General features: G+C 43.4%; 1 protein-coding gene across 1 annotated transcript in view; it reads right to left on the reverse strand.

Moving 5' to 3' along the window:
- The window catches only part of PRR5 (proline rich 5), a 51,386-nt gene extending 33,388 nt beyond the window's left edge, over positions 1–17,998 (reverse strand). The window contains exon 1 of the mRNA XM_070946744.1: positions 17,868–17,998. Coding sequence (XP_070802845.1) covers positions 17,868–17,998 — 131 coding nt within the window. The remainder of the gene's footprint in view (positions 1–17,867) is intronic.
- Positions 17,999–18,349: the final 351 nt, after the last annotated feature.

An 18,349-nucleotide genomic window follows, 5' to 3' on the forward strand; every position in this document is an offset into this window, starting at 1 on the left:
CCTTAAAATGGCTTCTACTGTACAGCACAGTGGAGTTGCCATGGTAATGGCTTCACAGTACTCCACAAGGGGACTCCTTCTGGTAAGGGGGAAAATCCAACATTAGAAATTATGTTTGGTCCGGACATTTTCAACAAGGCTTTGATTATTCTTGAGGACAAATGTATGGCCATGGTCAATAAAACATTACTACAACTCGGCCTGCCTGCCTGCACCACTATGAGACCGACATGACGTACTTCACGCAGATTACATATGAGAAAAGAACTACAACACTGAACAGCTTAGTGCATATATCGCGGACAAGAAGCCACTTCTAAATCAAGATCAGAAAAAAGCATGCCAAATGATCATGGATTAGCTAGCAAAACAACAAGGTGGTATCATTTTATTTGACGCTTCTGGGGGCCACAGGGAAAACATTTTTAACTAATTTAATTCTCGCCGAAATCAGGGCTCAGGGTGAAGTTGCTCTTCCTGTCTAATACAGGATTGGGATGAATAAATACCCGGGCAACGCCAGGTTATCAGCTATCGTGTTTCCCCAAAAATAAGACCCTGTCTTATATTTTTTTGAACCCTGAAATAAGCGCTTGGTCTTATTGCCACGCGCTCAAAAGCCTGATTGGGCTTATTATCAGGGGATGTCTTATTTTGGGGACAACAAGGTAGTAAATAAATAAAATTAAAAGTCTCTGATTTAAGTCACTACTGAATACCAACAACAACCAAGTTACCCTGAAGCAATCAAGCATCTGCTTCAAAGAGGATGTGCAATTACCGTACCGTAGCAAATGAAGCAATAAAATAGCATTTCTCAACTTTAGCCACTCTTAAGAAGTGTGGACTTCAATTCCCAGACTTCCCCATCCAGCATTCAGCTTCCATTTATTCTTCATGATTAAGCAGGGCATTAAATAATTTCATAAACCCTGGAGTTATACATAGTCACCAGGCCAACTTTCTTTCTCTGATGAAGACTGATTCAATCAACCATAACCTCACTGACCCAGCCTTCTGGAATTGACTTTGAATACTCCAGCACAGATTCAATGCCCAGGGAGTGGGAAATTTTATGTACCTGTTCTTTCCATGCAACAGCTACCCTGCAGTGGTGAATTTTGACACTCAGAAAATGTGTCATTGAAGTTTGTGGGCTTCTGCCTAGCTTTAGTTAGGGCTTCCCAATCTTGGCAACTTGAAGACACATGGTTGGCTGGGGAATTTCGGGAGACAAACTCCATGTGTCTTAAAATTGCCAAGATTGGGAAACGCTGATTTAGGTGATCTGCGTATGCAAATATATATATAGAGAGAGAAAGCGTATTTTTCGGAGTATAAGACGCACCAGACTATAAGACGCACCTACCTTTTTTGGTGAGGAAAAGAAGAAAAAGAAATCTGCCTCTGCTTCTACCTGTGAGCAATTTTGCCTCGTTGCAGCAAACAGCAGCCTGCTTTACTTTCATTTTCGTTTTCAGCATAGCTTGATTAGCACAAGGAGAAAAAAAAAAATCTGCTCCAGCAATTTACCTCCTTGCAGCAAACAGCAGTGCCCTGCACAAAAGAGCTGAGAGCAAAACACCTGAGAGTCGGGAGGCCGATCCAATCAACTTGTGCTAATTAGGCTGTGCTGAAGCTGAAAGGAGTTGTTTTTTCTTGCTGTTTGCTGCAAGGAGGTAACTGCTGTGAGGAAGAGGCCAAAAAGGCCAGTAGGTGGGCGGGGCTACATTCGGTGTATAAGACGCACCCAAATTTTCACCCCCTTTTAGGGGGGGAAAAATGTGCATCTTATACTCTGAAAATTACGATATATCCATTCCATTCCAGAATGTTTCATTTTTCTTCTCCATCAGGTCATTCCAGAATGGCTTTTTGTTGACAGAAAGAGACTGAGAGCGCTCCAATCATAGCACAAACTGGGAAAACCCAAAACTGGCTGGTTTGAGTCAAAACATGTGAAAAACACCATTAACCCTTTCCTGTTCTGGAAGGTTCATTCTTGTGCCACCTCCCAAATGGTTAGATTGGCATTGTCCACATGAGCTACTGAACTGAGACGATGGCTCGCGTGCCCACAGAGAGGGCCATAGGTTCACCATCATGGGTATACCGTCTTCTGCTTGGGCAGGGATTGGACTAGAGAACTCCAAAGTATGTAACTCCGGTTATTTACTTTTTTACTTTTACTTTGATTTGATTTGTATACCGCCCTACTCCCGAAGGACTCAGGGCGGTGAACAGCCAACAATAAAATACATACATACAAAATTTAAAAAGCAGAAATAAAATCGAATTAAATAGTTTGGCCCAGACAGATTAAAACCCCAATCAATTTAAAACAAATTTAAACTTTGAGGATTAAAAATATTAAAAATATTAAAATTGTTTAAAAAGAGGGAGAAAGTTAGGCCAGGCCCACCTGGTGAAATAAAAAGGTCTTTAGAGCCCGGCGGAAGGTGCGCAGATCCGGGATCCTCTGTATCTCCGGGGGAGAGATAGTAGGTGCCCCCACAGAGAAGGCTCTCCCCCTGGGGACCGCCAGTCGACATTGTTTGGCCGATGGCACCCGGAAGACCACCGGGTGGTCTTTAAAGCGCTTTAAAGGTGGTAACCAAAACCTTGAAGCGCACCCGGAAGACCACCGGGAGCCAGTGCAGCTCATGCAGGAGGGGTGTTACATGGGAACGCCATGTCGCTCCCATAACCACCCACGCGGCCGCACTCTGCGCCAGTTGGCGCCTCCGGGTGCTCCTCAAGGGGAGCCCCATGTAGAGAGCGTTACAATAGTCCAGGTGGGAGGTGACAAGGGCATGAGTGACTGTGTGTAAGGAGTCCCGATCCAGAAAGGGACGCAACTGACGAATTAGGCGTTATCTGCTATCTGTTAAATATGATTTGAATAAATTCTGTGTAAACGAATTGCCACAATGCAGTTTCTAATATTTTGCAGCTTCTGGCCCGGCAAAGTGTGAACCAGTGGCTACCAGGTCTATAAAGGATTTACTGTTAAGTTTGGGAAAGGCTGCCTTCGCAACCCATCTTCACATTAACGTCTGTTTGTCCAGCTTCAACTATTATAACGCCACCACTAAGACAAAAGCATATCCCTAGATCTATTTGGCAGCTGGGCTGAAGGAGAAAAAAAAAAAAAAAAAGAGGAGGTATGTCGGAGTCCAAGTGGTGCTGCAATTTATTCTGGACAACTAAATCATTCAGCCAGACGTCATCTCAAGTCAGCCAAGGATTGTGCAGCCAAGGGGGGGAAAAAAAACCTGCTGTATTTCATGTCTGCATAACAGGACATTCTTGGAAGAATAGAGGTGGTATCAAGGTTAAAAATGTGCAATAAATAACTCCAATAAATAAAACCCTTCTTACTTGACTACTGAAAATCTGTCAAAAAAAGAGAAGCTTTTGGCTGCTACTTCAGGAAAGGCTGGAGATAGAGGCTGAATTCATTTGAAGGGTTGTGCCCAAGGAAAGTCGGTGCATATTTAAAAACATCTGATGGGCTTGCACGAAGCAAACGTAACTTAGGAAACAATGAGTAGGCGATGCTTTGGCAAAGAGATGCATCTCTGGGCCATTCTTATGTTAGTGCATAGTTCCAAACCTGACAAAGCTTTCTAACCAGTTAGGGATGATTTCCACTGTGCATTTCAGTGGTTTCCCAGAAATGTCACCGCCAAAACAGTAATTTTCCTGGAATCCCTAACCTTCTATTTCCTGATAAATCAATCTCGGCCATAGAGTACATTTTGTTTATAACCAAGAAATCTTTTCCAGTTTTTGAAACCATTGAGCATTGTAGCTTGCTGGACCAACTGCAAGAGTTACAGGTCGGGAGAACCCGTTGTGATGATTCCACTCCTACCTGAATGGGAGGAGTGGGAGTGATGCTTTCTCCTATGGTTTTAACTTTTATGTAGACGTTTGGGACGAGCACCTCACAAACGCACAATGATACTTGACTTTGGTGTCAATGTCATCCCAAGTGGAGACACAAACATGCTGCGAAAATCCTGTACTTACGTCTGTCATCTCTCCTATCCAAGCTTCATAAGCGGACAGCCTGACATTAGCAACGGGGCAGGGAAGGGAAGGAATGGACTGTAAGGAAGGAGGAGGAGGGATGGAAGCCCAGCTGAGCCTTGTGAGGAGCCTCAGCCAGCCAACGTCAACTATCCATGTGCAGAGCTGGGTAGGGAGAACCTGTTTCCTAAACAATATACAAGCACCTAATCGGACATTTACAAATAACCGAAGGATGGCTGGAAGAGGTTGGGGGGGGGGGGAAGGGAAAGAGGAGAATTTACTTTGTATTGTTTGCGTGGGAAAACCTCAAATTCAGGTTATGCTACTTTGGTAACCACCTAAACTTCAGTAAAATTTACTCTTGGCAAAAACAAATAGCCAGGAGTCTTTCTTTGCTAGATGACTGAGTGAGACAGTTGACAATATTTGGGGCTGTGTGGGTCTTGTAGGGAGAACTAAACCCTAACAAGGTGGAGGTACCAAATACGTAGGAAGTCCTGAAGCATTGGAACCAATGTTGGCTCTAGATGGTCACTATCTAGAGTGGGTCTGTGTTACAAAGATTCCTACGGACCCAAGAGTCCTTGCAGATTACCTGGTAGTAGCTCTGGCCACTATAGCCTGTGACCAGTGATGGACCTCCTTGGTCCATGAAGCTTTGGGATTATATACTCATACCATTTGTCACCTTGAATGTTGTTGACGGCTGCAACAGGATCTACCGCAGAAGCTTCGACTGGTATAGACTCTAGCATGTCAAACCTGCCATTGTGTGAGAACATTTATTTTGCAACTGGTTACCAACAGGTTCCGGGCTCAATTGAAAGTGCTAGTACCTATGTACTATATACTGTACCCAGTGGGGGGATTCAAATAATTTAACAACTGGTTCTCTGCCCTAATGACTGGCTGGGTGGGGGTGGCCATGGTGGGCGTGGCCAGGATATGTGACAGGCAACACTCGGCCTCCTGCACATCCCTAGGAGCAAAAATGGGCCGCGGGGACATGACACGCCGCCCCCGACGCCCTATTTTGGGTCTAGTAGGCCTCCCTGCAGCCTCCTGGGAGCGAAAACGGGCCGCAGGGGCAGGATACATCTCTTTTCACGCCCCATTTTGGGCCTAGTAGGTCTCCCTGCACTTATGTGGGAACCAAAATGAGGCGCATGGGGACTCCTGGAAGGGGTGGGGACGGGAGCGGCCAGTCAGCAATTTAATTACTGGTTTGCCCGAACCGGCTGAATCCCACCACTGACTGTACCTATGAAACCATATATGGCACAGTACCAGATTACACTCAAGGATATACCTTACTGAAAATTTTTCAGCCTGCTCTGCAGGAACATCAAAAGAAATTTTGCAGAAGGTCCTGTTGTGTGAGAAATGAATAGCCTCTAGTGTTGTTGCTGCACTGAAATATGTGCTCTCAGAGATAAAGTATGGCTAGTCTAGAGAAAAGAAGGACTAGGGCAATGATGGCTAACCTTTTTGCCATCGCGTGCCAGGGGGTGCAGGGGAGGTTCGTGCACGTGCCCACACCCGTAATTCTATGCGGCCCGCCCCACGCATGCACGCATGACCCCCCCCCCATCCCGCTCCTGGCACATGATGGCCCAGTAGGCCCGTTTTTCTCTCTCACCTGGCTCCAGATCCTCTCTATCCGTCTGGGAAGGGTGAAAACAGCCTTCCCCGCCTCTTCGGAGGCCAAAGGCTGTTTTCACCCTCCCCAGACGCATAGAGAGGATCTGGAGCCAGGTAAGATAGAAAAATGGGCCTTCCCCACCCACCCCCAGGCCCTCCGGAGGCAGGAAACATCCTGTTTCCCTACTTCTGGTGGGCCCAGAGGGCCCGAAAATCAGCTGGCCGGCACTCACATGAGCACCAGAGCTGAGCTGGCGGGCCCACTGATATGGCTACATGTGCCACCTGTGGCACGCATGCCATAGGTTCGCCATCACGGGACTAGGGGGTGACATGATAGCAGTATTCCAGTATTTGTGGGGCTGCCACAAAGAAGAGGGCGTCAATTTATTTTCCAAAGCACCCAAAGGCAAGGCAAGGAACAACGGATGGAAACCAATCAAGGAGAGAAGCAACCTGGAATCAAGGAGAAACTTCCTAACAGTGAGGACAATCAACCAGTGGAACAGCTTGCCACCAGAAGTTGTGGGTGCACCTTCACTGGAGGTTTTTAAGAAAATACTGGACAGCTATCTGTCTGAAATGGTATAGGGCAGTGATGGCAAACCTTTTTGCCAAAGCGTGCCAAAAGCAGGAGGAGTGCAGGGAGGGATCGCGCGCGTGGCCACTGCCATATTTCTATGAGCACGTGACACCCCCAGCGCTACCCCAGCTTTTGGCCCGGTGGACCCGGTAGGCCTGTTTTCTTGCTCTCACCAGGCTTCAGAGCCTTTCTAGGAGCCCGAGGGGGCGAAAATAGCCTTCCCCACCCCCCCGAGGCCCTCCAGAGGCCGAAAATGGCCCGTTTGCCAATTTGGGATTGACCGGAAATTGGCAAATGAACCGTTTTCGGCCTTTGGAGGGCCTCCCGGGGGGGGAGGCCGTTTTGCCCCCCCAGAGCCTTTCTAGAGGCTCCTAGAAAGGCTCTGGAGCATGAGGAGAGCAAAAAATAGGCCTTCCCCACCCCCACCAAGCCCTCCAGAGGTAGGAAACAGCCTGTTTCCCTATTGCAGGTAGGCCCAGAAGGCCCACGCGGCGGAGCTGAGCTCGTGTGCCCACCAATATGGCTACGCGTGCCACCACCATGGGTATAGGGTCTCCTGCTTGAGCAGGGGGTTGGACTAGAAGACCTCCAAGGTTCCTTCCAGCTCTATTCAGATTGAAGACTAACCAGGATAGAGATCTTTTTTTTTTTTTTTTTTAATTTGATTTATATGCCGCCCTTCTCCGGAGACTCAGGGCGGCTTACAATGTGCTCAGCAATAACCTTCATCCTTTTGTATATTTATACAAAGTCAGCTTATTGCCCCCACAACTGGGTCCTCAGTTTAGATTTAGATTTAATCTAAACTTTAGATTTAATCCAGCCAGTTTGATAATCATAGGCCTTAAATAGGGGGGAGGGGGGGCAACTTGGTTCAGCGCAGTCTTCCAGTTTTTTAGCTTGTTGCTCAGTGACAAAATGGCTACTTTTCAGGAGCACATTTTTATTTTGTTTTCCTGCAAAATAAGGAGGAATTGAGAGCAGGAGGCATCTGGGAAGCGAACTATTGCTTTCTACTCCACGGGCTCGACACAGCAAACTGAAATTTGGCGATTGGGGAAAAGGGCTGCCTGGGGAGCATTAGTTTTATTAGAGATGGGAACGGTTGCATCCAAGATGCTTTGCTTCCCAAGATAAAACCGCTTTTTCCCCAAACGGCAAAACAACCAGCTCCGTGCTTTCTCTTTCTTGTAATCTCCCGTATGATACCTTAACTGAACAAGCTGTGGCCCCCAATTCTCAAAAAAATCCCCTTTCCTGCCTTTAAAACTAGTGTGTTTTCAACAGCTTCCAATTTTCCTATGGTCGTGCAAAGGTTTTTACTTGAAACAGTCCTGGTGACCATCTTCCCTTCACAATACAATTTTCTAGCTGCAATTCCTCCATTTCCTATTACACTTAGTCCTTGACTTACGACCGTAATTGGGACTGGAATGTCCATCACTAGGTGATGCAGTCATTAAGTGAGTCACTCTGATTTTGCTACCTTTTTCGTTGTGGTTGTTAAGTGAATCACACAGTCGTTAAGAAAATCCAGGTTTCGCCATTGACTTTGCTTGTCATAGAGCCAGAAGATAAAAAAAGCTGGAAGAGGAGAAATCCTTCTAGGATTGCTGTGGTGGAGCAGTATTGCAGGCGAATTCTGCCGACTGCCAGCAGTTTGATTATCACCGGCTCAAGGTTGACTCTATCCTTCTGAGGTCGGTAAAAATGAGGACCCAGATTGTTGGGGGCAATATGCCGACTCTGTAAACCGCTTAGAGATGTCTATAAAGCACTGTGAAGCAGTATTTAAGTCTAAATGCTATTGCTATTGTAAGAAAAGTTGGGATTGCACTTAGGAATTTGTTAGTTGAGAAGTTGTGTCCGACCCATCGTGACCCCATGGAGAACGTTCCTCCAGGCCTTCCTGTCCTCTACCATCCTCTGGAGTCCATTTAAGCTCACACCAACTGCTTCAGTGACTCCATCCAGCCACCTCGTTCTCTGCCATCCCGTTCTTCTTTTGCCCTCAATCTTTCCCAGCATTAGGCTCTTCTCCAGTGAGATCTTCCTTCTCATTAGGTGGCCAAAGTATTTGAGTTTCATCTTCAGGATCTGGCCTTTTAAAGAGCAGTCAGGGTTGATATCCTCTAGGACTGACCGGTCTGAACGCCTTGCAGTCCAAGGGACTCGCAGGAGTCTTCTCCAGCACCATCGTTCAAAGGCCTCAATTCTTTGGCGCTCAGCCTTTCTTATGGTCCAACTTTCACAGCCATACATTGCAACTGGGAAAACCATAGCCTTGACTATATGCACTTTTGTTGGCAGGGCAATGTCTCTGCTTTTTAGTATGCAGGCCTGAAATTTTACCAGTAACCCAGCCAGTGAGTGGAAGCAAAGATAAGTTTTGTTTTTTAGGTGAGCAGTGAAAGGCCTGGAAAACAGTGACAAATTAGCAAGCAGACCCAGAGGTTCAATACTTGCAAGTCCTCCTAACAACTTGGCTACTCAACAAAAGACTTAATAATGGAGGGAAACAGGCAAAGCAAGTTTGTAATCTCCGGGTCTCTGATGAGGAAATGAATTCTCTGTTCCTTTCCTAATATTTAAATGTTGAATCCCTAACACGCAGCTCTTGCTCTCTCTTACTAGGAGGTTCTCCTTATCTTCCAAAACTAAGAGAAAATTGTCAGGTCTCACCAAATTTCTGTCACCAAATAGTCTGTCACCAAATTTCTCCCCCTTAACGATTTACATCAGCCAATGCAGGAAAACCAAACTAACTGCACGATTGAGCCAAACTCAGATTTTAACCTTCCAGTTTCATTAGAATAAATTATACCCCTTTTCTTCCTTGGCATTGTCTTTGGTGGCTAATGGAGCTTGGTTGCTTCAGTTTCAAAGCACTGAAATGAGAGTTTGTGGTAAGACAGGGATGGGACATACTTCTGGCTTTATTCCCATCCACCCACCCAGTGGTGAAATTCAAATTTTTTTACTACCGGTTCTGTGGGTGTGGCTTGGTGGGCATGGCGCAGCTTGGTGGGCGTGGCTTAGTGGGCATGGCAAGGGAAGGATACTGCAAAATCTCCATTCCCAACCCTCTCCAGGGGGAAGGATATTGCCAAATCTCCATTCCCACCCTACTCTGGGGACAGCCAGAGGTGGCATTTGCCGGTTCTCCAAACTACTCAAAATGTCCGCTACCGGTTCTCTAGAACCTGTCAGAACCCGTTGGATTTCACCCCTGCACCCATCCCCCACCCCGGTTTGGAATTCTGCTGGCTGTTGGGTAGGATTACTTTTGCAAAACTGAGCAGCAAAGAAGCAGGGAAATAGAGAGATGGAGAAAAGCACATTCCAATGATAAAAATGGAACCACAGATCCGAGGGCCTTTACATGTCAATCCCCAACACTTCCCATAATTGGGGAGTTCCAACACATCGGGAAGACACCAGGCTGGGGTCTGGGTTGAAAAAGCTCTTTGGGGCTCCAAACTATCTCCCCATCTGGTTTCTTGGATGTCATCAACTTTCCCTTCAACTATGTAGCCTTCAAGTCTCTTGGTGACTTTGAGAAGTGACCAAGATCTTTTAGGTATTCATGTACCTATGAGCAGAGGGTAATCTGTGCATATTTATCCTGGAGAAAAGTGGACTTGATAAGATTTGGATACGAGTTCCATATTGTCACAACTAAAGATTAAGGTAAAGGTAAAGGTTCCCCTCACACATATGTGCTCATCTCCGTTTCAAAGCCGAAGAGCCAGCGCTGTCCGAAGACGTGTCCATGGTCATGTGGATGGCATGACTCAACGCCAAAGGCGCACGGAACGCTGTTACCTTCCCACCAAAGATGATCCCTATTTTTCTACTTGCATTTTTTACGTGCTTTCGAACTGCTAGGTTGGCAGAAGCTGGGACAAGTCACGGAAGTTTACCATTTAATCCATCCTCATTTAAACCGCCTCCCCATTTAACTCAGATCAGATTAAGCAATAGCACTTAGATTTATATACTGCTTTACAGTGCTTTACCACCCTCTCTAAGTGGTTTACAGAATCAGCATATTGCTGTAACAGGAACTCACCCCGTTATGCGGCACTAGGGATTTGAACCACTGAACTGCCAACCTTTCGATCGACAAGCTCAGAGTCTTAGCCACTGAGCCACCGCATCCCTTATAAAGGTTAGTTAGGTCAAAATAAAAAGCCAATTATGACAACCCCCTCACAACCATGGAAAAGGCAGGGCTTTAGAATAACCATAAGTGTAAAATATATTATAGATGTACAGTATATCGGTTTAGTCTTGCTTCAATATAATAGCTTCTATGGTCTCTTACTCCCAATCTCAAAGATTGCAATTTGGTGAAGTAATGAAAATTCAGGTAAGTACTATCCTTTTTCAGGCCACCTGAGAACAATGGTTTAAATGTCTTCCTGGTAACCGGAAACCATGGCCAAACCATTTAGACTGCAGATGCCTTTTTCAGTGCACAATGGTTGTGAAAGTAATCCAAAGAAATCTAATTTGGAGCGCAAAATGTTTTTCTCTCCGGGATGTTAAACCCGCATCTGGGTACCTTTCACATGATTCGGTGGAACACATATCTTTAAAGAAGATTTGTTACACATTAATTTGTGTTCACAGATAATCTTATGGGTCACAATACAGTTATTGTGCCTCACCTGTGCTGCTTTCTCACAAACGTAAAGGAAATTTTAAGTGAAACTGAATACTGAATCTATCTATAAAAAAGCCAAATACCACTCACTCATCACGAAATCTCCAGAACGGTAAAGCCTACAAACTTGGAATTTGGCACGTATGTTCCTCTTGGCTTCTAGGTGCTCGCTAAGAAAGGATTTTTCAAAATGACCATCAGATCATTAGTATTTCATATGCAGTATTATATTCACATGTTCTGATGCTAAGGAGTTAGATGTTCTACTCCCCCTCCCCACCTGAAAAAACCCTGTTCCAACTGCCAGTTGCCTTATATTAACATGCTCTGATGCTACCCCTTTGCTAAATTGGGCTTGGGCGTGGCCAGTGCATGACTTATCCAGCTTGCGGGCTGGGACATTCTACTCCCCCTCCCCCTCTGTTCCAACTGCCAGTTGCCTTATATTAACACACTCTGATGCTACGGAGTTACACATTCTACATTAAGTTTCAGGCCTTAAGTGTCAATTTATCATGCCCAATCACATAGTTTTGTAGTGAAGTACGGGCGTCCAACTAGTACAGTATATTCTTCTTGAAAATGGCAGAAAATGGAAGGAGTCTCTGGAATTAGAAAAAGCTAAAGACACCCTTAACTGAGCTCAGCTGCATGGACATATTTTCTTGGCAACATGAAAGAGATGGTTTGCTACCATCTGCTTTTGGGAATTTTCTGGTGGTCTCCTATTCAACCATTAGCCAGGTCCAATCCCAAGTCGAATATGGACAGAGATATTAAGAAACCATGCTGAAGTCTAATCCTTCCATGAAGAGCTGTTTTGACAGATGTGGAAGGAGGTAAAGACAAACATCCAGACTTGTGGTTCTTAAATGATACAAGCTCCAGGTGCAATTTTAGGCCATCAACAAGAACAAGGCTTATGTTTTTGGAAATGTGTAATTCTGGCTACCTGTTTTTCAAAAGGCCTTCTGTGATCAGCCTCACCCAGAATGACTTTCGATTCACTTTCTAATGCTTCAGAGGCATGTTAACTCACTCTCTCCCACACAACTGGCAGAGGCATGTCCACCACACCCATGCATAAGCACTAAAATTAGCCAGGAAAGCATTTGTACAGAACTCAAATCTCAATACGGTCACATGCAATTTAAAAGTTCAAATCAGCCAAGGATTCCTTGTTTGCCTTCATTGAAACCAAGAACAAATGTCACCGGAGGTGACAAAGGATCAGGCGTTTGTCGGGACCTTGTTCAACTAACACAGGGGTGTCAAACTGGATTTCTTCGAAGGCCGAATCAGCATTGTACTTCTCCACGGACCGGACCGGGGGAGGGGGGGGAAATGGGATGGGCCCGCCCCCCGGTGCCCCATTTTGGCTACCAGGAGCACCGTGGGCTGGTCCTTTGCTATTTTCAGGCCAGCCCCATGGGCCGGATTTAAGCACCTTGTAGGCCAAATCCAGCCCACGGGCCTTAAGTTTAACACTCCTGATCTAACACATTTTATTAAAAGTCATAGCCAGAAAGGGTGTTACCAAACTCCTTCTGAGGTAAAAAGAAAAAGTCTTAAATTGTGTAATTTACGTAAATGCAAGTTCTCATTCGTGGTTGGCTTAATCATAATTTCATCATCTTCCCAGCAAATACTGTAGCCTAACTCTTTATAGGAAGCAGGGCTACATCTCCCTAAATGGACAATTCACCATATTAAAGAAAAGGTAAAGGTTTCCCCTTGCACATAAGTGCTAGTCATTCCCAACTCTAGGGGGCAGTGGTCATCTCTCTTTCAAAGCCAAAGAGTCAGCGCTGTCCAAAGACGTCTCCGTGATCATGTGGCTGGCATGACACAACGCCAAAGGGGCACGGAACACTGTTACCTTCCCACCAAAGGTGGTCCCTATTTTTCTACTTGCATTTTTTATGTGCTTTCGAACTGCTAGGTTGGCAGAAGCTGGGACGAGTAACGGGAGCTCACCCCATTATGCGGCACTAGGGATTCGAACTGCTGAACTGCCGACCTTTCGATCGACAAGTTCAACGTCTTAGCCACCAAGCCACCAGGTCACCATATTAAGGAGGGCTATAAAAGAAACTATAAAGTTTATTGGTTTAATGTTAATGAGAATAATAATTTATGGAGGATTATAGGTTTCCTAATCACATTAATATTTAATAATAAGCTTTCTATTATTCAGCATCACATACAACCTTTGTGAGGCCATCATAAGCGCATTACAAAATAACCAATATTACTACAGAAGTACAATGTTTGGAAGAGCTAACTAGCAATGATATATTACTTCACTGAGTGATGTGGCACCTTGAATATGAACAGATTTATTATGCTATGACTTATGCTATGGTGAACCTGGACATGATGAAATGAAACATCACTGTACTGCACCAATGAAACTTCAGAGAAGGACAAATATTCAAAAAAAGAATTTGGCCACAATTCATAGAATTGTGAAGGGAAAAAAAAGCTATCTGTTTTGTGATGACAAGATTAAAATATGTTTGCTTTAAGTACTGAGTGGCGAAGGACTTTCACATTTATAAATCTAACATTAAAAGCCAATAAAGTTTATAGTTACTTTTATAACCCTCCAATGTATGATGAACTCATAGGCTGAGTGGTTTACTCTCTCAAAATTATGGGGAAGATTTGAAGCTACACCTTTGGGTGTGGCGATTACACAACAATTGTCATAACATGGAGAGAATTATCACTACTTATGAATGCCGTCAAAAACAAAGGATAAATGGCACAGGATAAAGGTTAAGATTTCCTTAACATCTATGTTCACTTAGATACCGATTAAGATCTTGCATCATGCAAGTAAGTTCTGAGTTTGCTGGAAGAAATGCACAATGTTTACAATGAAAGAGAAACTTGACTTATGTGGTTCAACCTCATAAAAGGACTAATAGTTCTAAATGCACATAGTTTTGTTGCATTCAAATATTCGTAATGTTTATTGAAAAAATGATGTAACTTGATTTTTTTTTTTTTTTGATGATCCTGGGAAAGTGGAATTTCTAGGCTGACATGGTTGGTCCTTCCTTCCTTCCTTCCTTCCTTCCTTCCTTCCTTCCTTCCTTCCTTCCTTTCTTCCTAAATAACTCAAGGTGGCAAACATATCCAGGACATTTTCTTCCTCCTATTTTCACCACTACCACCACCAGAACAACCCTGAAAACTGAGTTGGGCTGAGAGTAAGTGAGTGTCTCAAAGTCACCAGCTGACTTTCAAGACTAACATGGGACTTGAATTCACATTCTCCCGCTTGGTGCCTTAACCACTAGGCCAAACTGACTCTCCATTTTTTCATAAAATGGTGGGAAGAAGCATTCAGAACTGCAAATAATAATAATAATAATAATAATAATAATAATAATAATAATAATAATAATAATAATCCTGCAGAACACTGGCAACAGACTGTGAGAAAGTCAACTGAGCATTGAATAAAATTCCTCAGCCATCATCATTTCTATACAATTCAATGGAGCTTTTCAATGGATTTTACTTAGCTCTTGAAAGCCCACTGTGATCCTGAACCACAAAATGCTTAGTTTTAAAAACTTAGTTCAAAAGTAACATTCCAAGGCAGTGTCTCTGAATCTCAACAGCCTCCAGATGTGTGGACTTCAACTCCCAGAATTCCCAGGCAGCATGGCCATTGGCCAAGAGCTCTGTGGATTCCTTAAAAGGAATTTCAGTTCTTTCAGTCAAGAGGATGAAAAGAAAGTGATTTACCCTTAATCTTGGTGAATCATAAAATCTAATTCACCTTCCTTTAAGAGAGCCTCCTTCAGAATTATTCCATGAACCCTTATAGCTTAGCTTGCAGCCAACAATTTGCAAATTTCATTTTCTGGAGGAAATTTAGGATCTTTGATTAGATCCTGGATTGGCCTGATTTTCAGAGTCCTTTTCAATCTGGCTATAGGAGAATTGTAACTTCTCTGTAGATGCTCTCAGTAATGCTTAATGTTGCAAAGAAACTTGTCTAGGCTTTTAAAACACTACAGGTAGTCCTCAAGATATGACAGGTCCCTTAATGAAGGTTCAAAGTTACGACAGACGATCCAAAATTATATACAACTGTTTCAAAATTACAATGTTGCAGTGCCCCTGTGGTCACTTGCCCTTATGACCAACCAAAGACATGGATATGTTAGGGTGCCCCACAGACATAAAAATAAATGCCTCGAAGAGCAACTACCTTTAGCCTTACTTCATTTAGTCACATTTCACAGAATACTTCAACATTGCAGTAAAGTCTGTGGCAATAATCCCAATTTTCAAACCACAGGTTCTGGTTCACAGAACATGCTACACGCAGATTAATCAAATCAAAACATGGCTTGGTGAAACGTATAAATTAGGTAATATTGAAAAGAACAACAAAACATTAAAATGTCAACTGTTTCAAAATTTATTTATGATACAAGACCAAACCCAGTAAAAGGCCAGCATGCAATACACTAAATATACCAAGAAATTTTAAACTTGTGAGAAAATCCTACAGCCATGAGCAGCTAACATGCTAATTCACAGCATGAAGGGAAGCCTTGGTGGCGCAGCGGACTAAAATGCTGTTAAGTAGCACTTAGCTGCCAGCTGCCTGCAAGTACTACAAGTTCAAATCTCACCAGGCTCAAGGTTGACTCAGCCTTCCATTCTTCCGAGGTAGGTAAAATGAGGACCCTGATTTTGGGGGCAATAAGCTGACTTTGTATAAAAAAGAACACCACTAAGGGGGCCCCAAAAGCCCTACTAAGCAGGTATATACAAAAGTATGAAGGTTATTGCTTAACCTTACAAAAAATTGTAAGCCGCCCTGAGTCTCCGGAGAAGGGCGGCATATAAATCGAACCAATACATAAATAAATAAATAAATAAAAAAGAACCAGACAATTCCTAATAGCTATTGATAAAAATTCTGCAACCTTCTTTGGCTTCTGAAGAATGATCAATGATCATTAGAGTTATCAAAAATTGGAAGTATTAAACTTGATCCCGATTGGGTATACAATGGACATTCTAATAGTACATGCAAGACAGATTCTACCTCCGATTCAGAAATAATAAAATAAAAAGTCAAAACGCAACAATCAATAAAGGGAGAACCAGAGACATTCTTTCTAGGGATCTTCTTGGAAAACTATACAAAGGAAATAAAATATTTAATACTATACATTTTAACAGCTGCCCATATAGCCTATGCCCAAACTTGGAAAAAAGAAAACGCACCAACAGAGGAGGAGTTGATTAAAAAAAATTTAGAATGCGCAGAGATGGACAAACTGACAAAAGAACTTAAGGAAAAAGAGGATACAGAATACTATAAAATTTGGTATAGATGGTATGAGTGGTTGGAGGAAAGGAAAAATGAAGAAGAATAAAGGGGAGAGAAAGAAATGTTAAAAATAATGGGAAAACTTGGTAAAATACGACATAGCAAATGAAATGTAAAGGAGAATTAGACTGCAAATGAAATGATGGGGACAGAGAGCAATATGGAACAAGATAAAATAAAATTTGTACAAATAGTAAATAATAAGGAAGGACCACTATGAAAGAGCTGTAAAAAGAGTATTTGTATATAAATGTTGTATGTCTTGTATCGTTTTATTGTGTTACAATAAAAAATAAATAAATAAAAAGTCATAAACTAAGTGTTGAGTAAACAAAACGAGAAAGGATAATAAGATAAGAAAGAGACAAAGCAGGCGTCGATGTCTCGGAAATAACCAAGGGTGTCTATTGTTTGTGTATCAAAATAAGATAATAGTCAGGTTCTACCCCTTTTCAACATGTGCCACGTGCAATGCATATACAAAGAGGCAAGGCTTTGGCTGCACAGCCATGCCATTTTCTTCAGTGTTTTGACCTCCCACCCCATAGATGTCCCTATGCAATAAGCAAGTCTTAATTACAGCATGAGGAAAGAAAAGGGGGATGGGAAGGGAAGCACAACTCCTTCCATACAATTTCTTTCCAGCTACTACTTTTGCTTTCTAGCTACCCCGTGTCCTTAATAGTGCCGTGCAACACTTCGATCCGATCTCCAAAAAAAGAGCTTCAAAGGGTCAGCAAACAGAGCACCTGCCTGTAATTCCTTAAAGCCACACGACATGCCTCTTCTCGGTATCTCACCACCACAAAGCAATTCTGGAAAAAGTCTCGCAGGCAGATGCTACTTCTGCGCTTCAAAACACTTGGGAGAGATCACAAAATGTTGAATTTGTTCACCCTGGCAGTATTTATTACCGATAGTCCCCAAGACTCCGGCAATGTTCCTCATTCCAAAATGCAAGCTATTTTCCTACTCATGTCCACCAAGATCAATGGAATGCAGAAAGGAGTACATAGGAGTCTGAGTGGCGCAGCAGACTAATGCTACTGTTAAACGTAGTATTTAGGTTCCAGCTGCCTGCAATTACTGCAGATTCGAATCTCGCCAAGGCTCAAGGTCGACTCAGCCTTCCATCCTTTCTAAGGTAGGTAAAATGAGGACCCTGTTTGTGGGGGCAATAAGCTGACTTTGTATAAAATATACAAAAAGTATGAAGGCTATTGCTTAACGCATTGTAAGCAGCCCTGAGTCTCCGGAGAAGGGCGGCATATAAATCAAAAAAATAAATAAATAAATAAATAAATAAATAAATAAATAAATAAATAAATAAATATATATATATATATTTATATATATATAAATATATATATATATATATATCCTGGCAGGCATCTTTTTTTTAAAAAAAAAATGGGCAAACTCGGCTGAAGCTTTGGGGGAAAGAAAAGGAATCAATCAACCAGAAGCAAAAGGAGGTGGCAATACGTTTCTTGAGAGGGCTCTGCTGGGAAAATTCCTGGAGAGGGGAAGGGGAAAGGGTGAAGACAAGGGAAAAAGCCAAGCCCTACCTGTTCCAGGTGGCATTGGAGCAGGCCCGCTGGTGCTGAGTCCCCCGCTCGTCCAAGGCAGCGGTCTCTCTCTTGCCCAGATCGCTGAGGCTGGGCGAACTCATGAACTTCAACCTGCGAAGAGTCCTCATGGTCAATGGTGGTAATTGTGCGCGGCGGCTAAAGAAACACCATCCTTTTTACCACACACAGACACACGCAGCTGAGCCAATGGGGGCAAGTTCTCCGTCGGCTGTTCAAAAGCGAAACTTAAAAGAAAAAAAAAAAAAAAGGAAAACCAACAGGAAAGAAAAACAAAACAAAGAAAAGAGAACCAGTCTCTACGGAACAGTCCTCTGCCAGCAAGAAAGCAAATCCTTTAATCAGAGCAATTCTGACATTCCACAGCCCGGTTAATCATTGCAATTGGTTGCTGTTGCTTTCTTCATCTTCTTCTTCTTTCAGGCCTTTCTTGTCCCAGCCAAGGAACCTCTCACCACGTT

The sequence above is a fragment of the Pituophis catenifer genome, unplaced genomic scaffold, assembly GCF_029215685.1.
Source record: "Pituophis catenifer annectens isolate HBS135680 unplaced genomic scaffold, rPitCat1.0.hap2 SCAF_7, whole genome shotgun sequence".
Classification (NCBI taxonomy): domain Eukaryota; kingdom Metazoa; phylum Chordata; class Lepidosauria; order Squamata; family Colubridae; genus Pituophis; species Pituophis catenifer.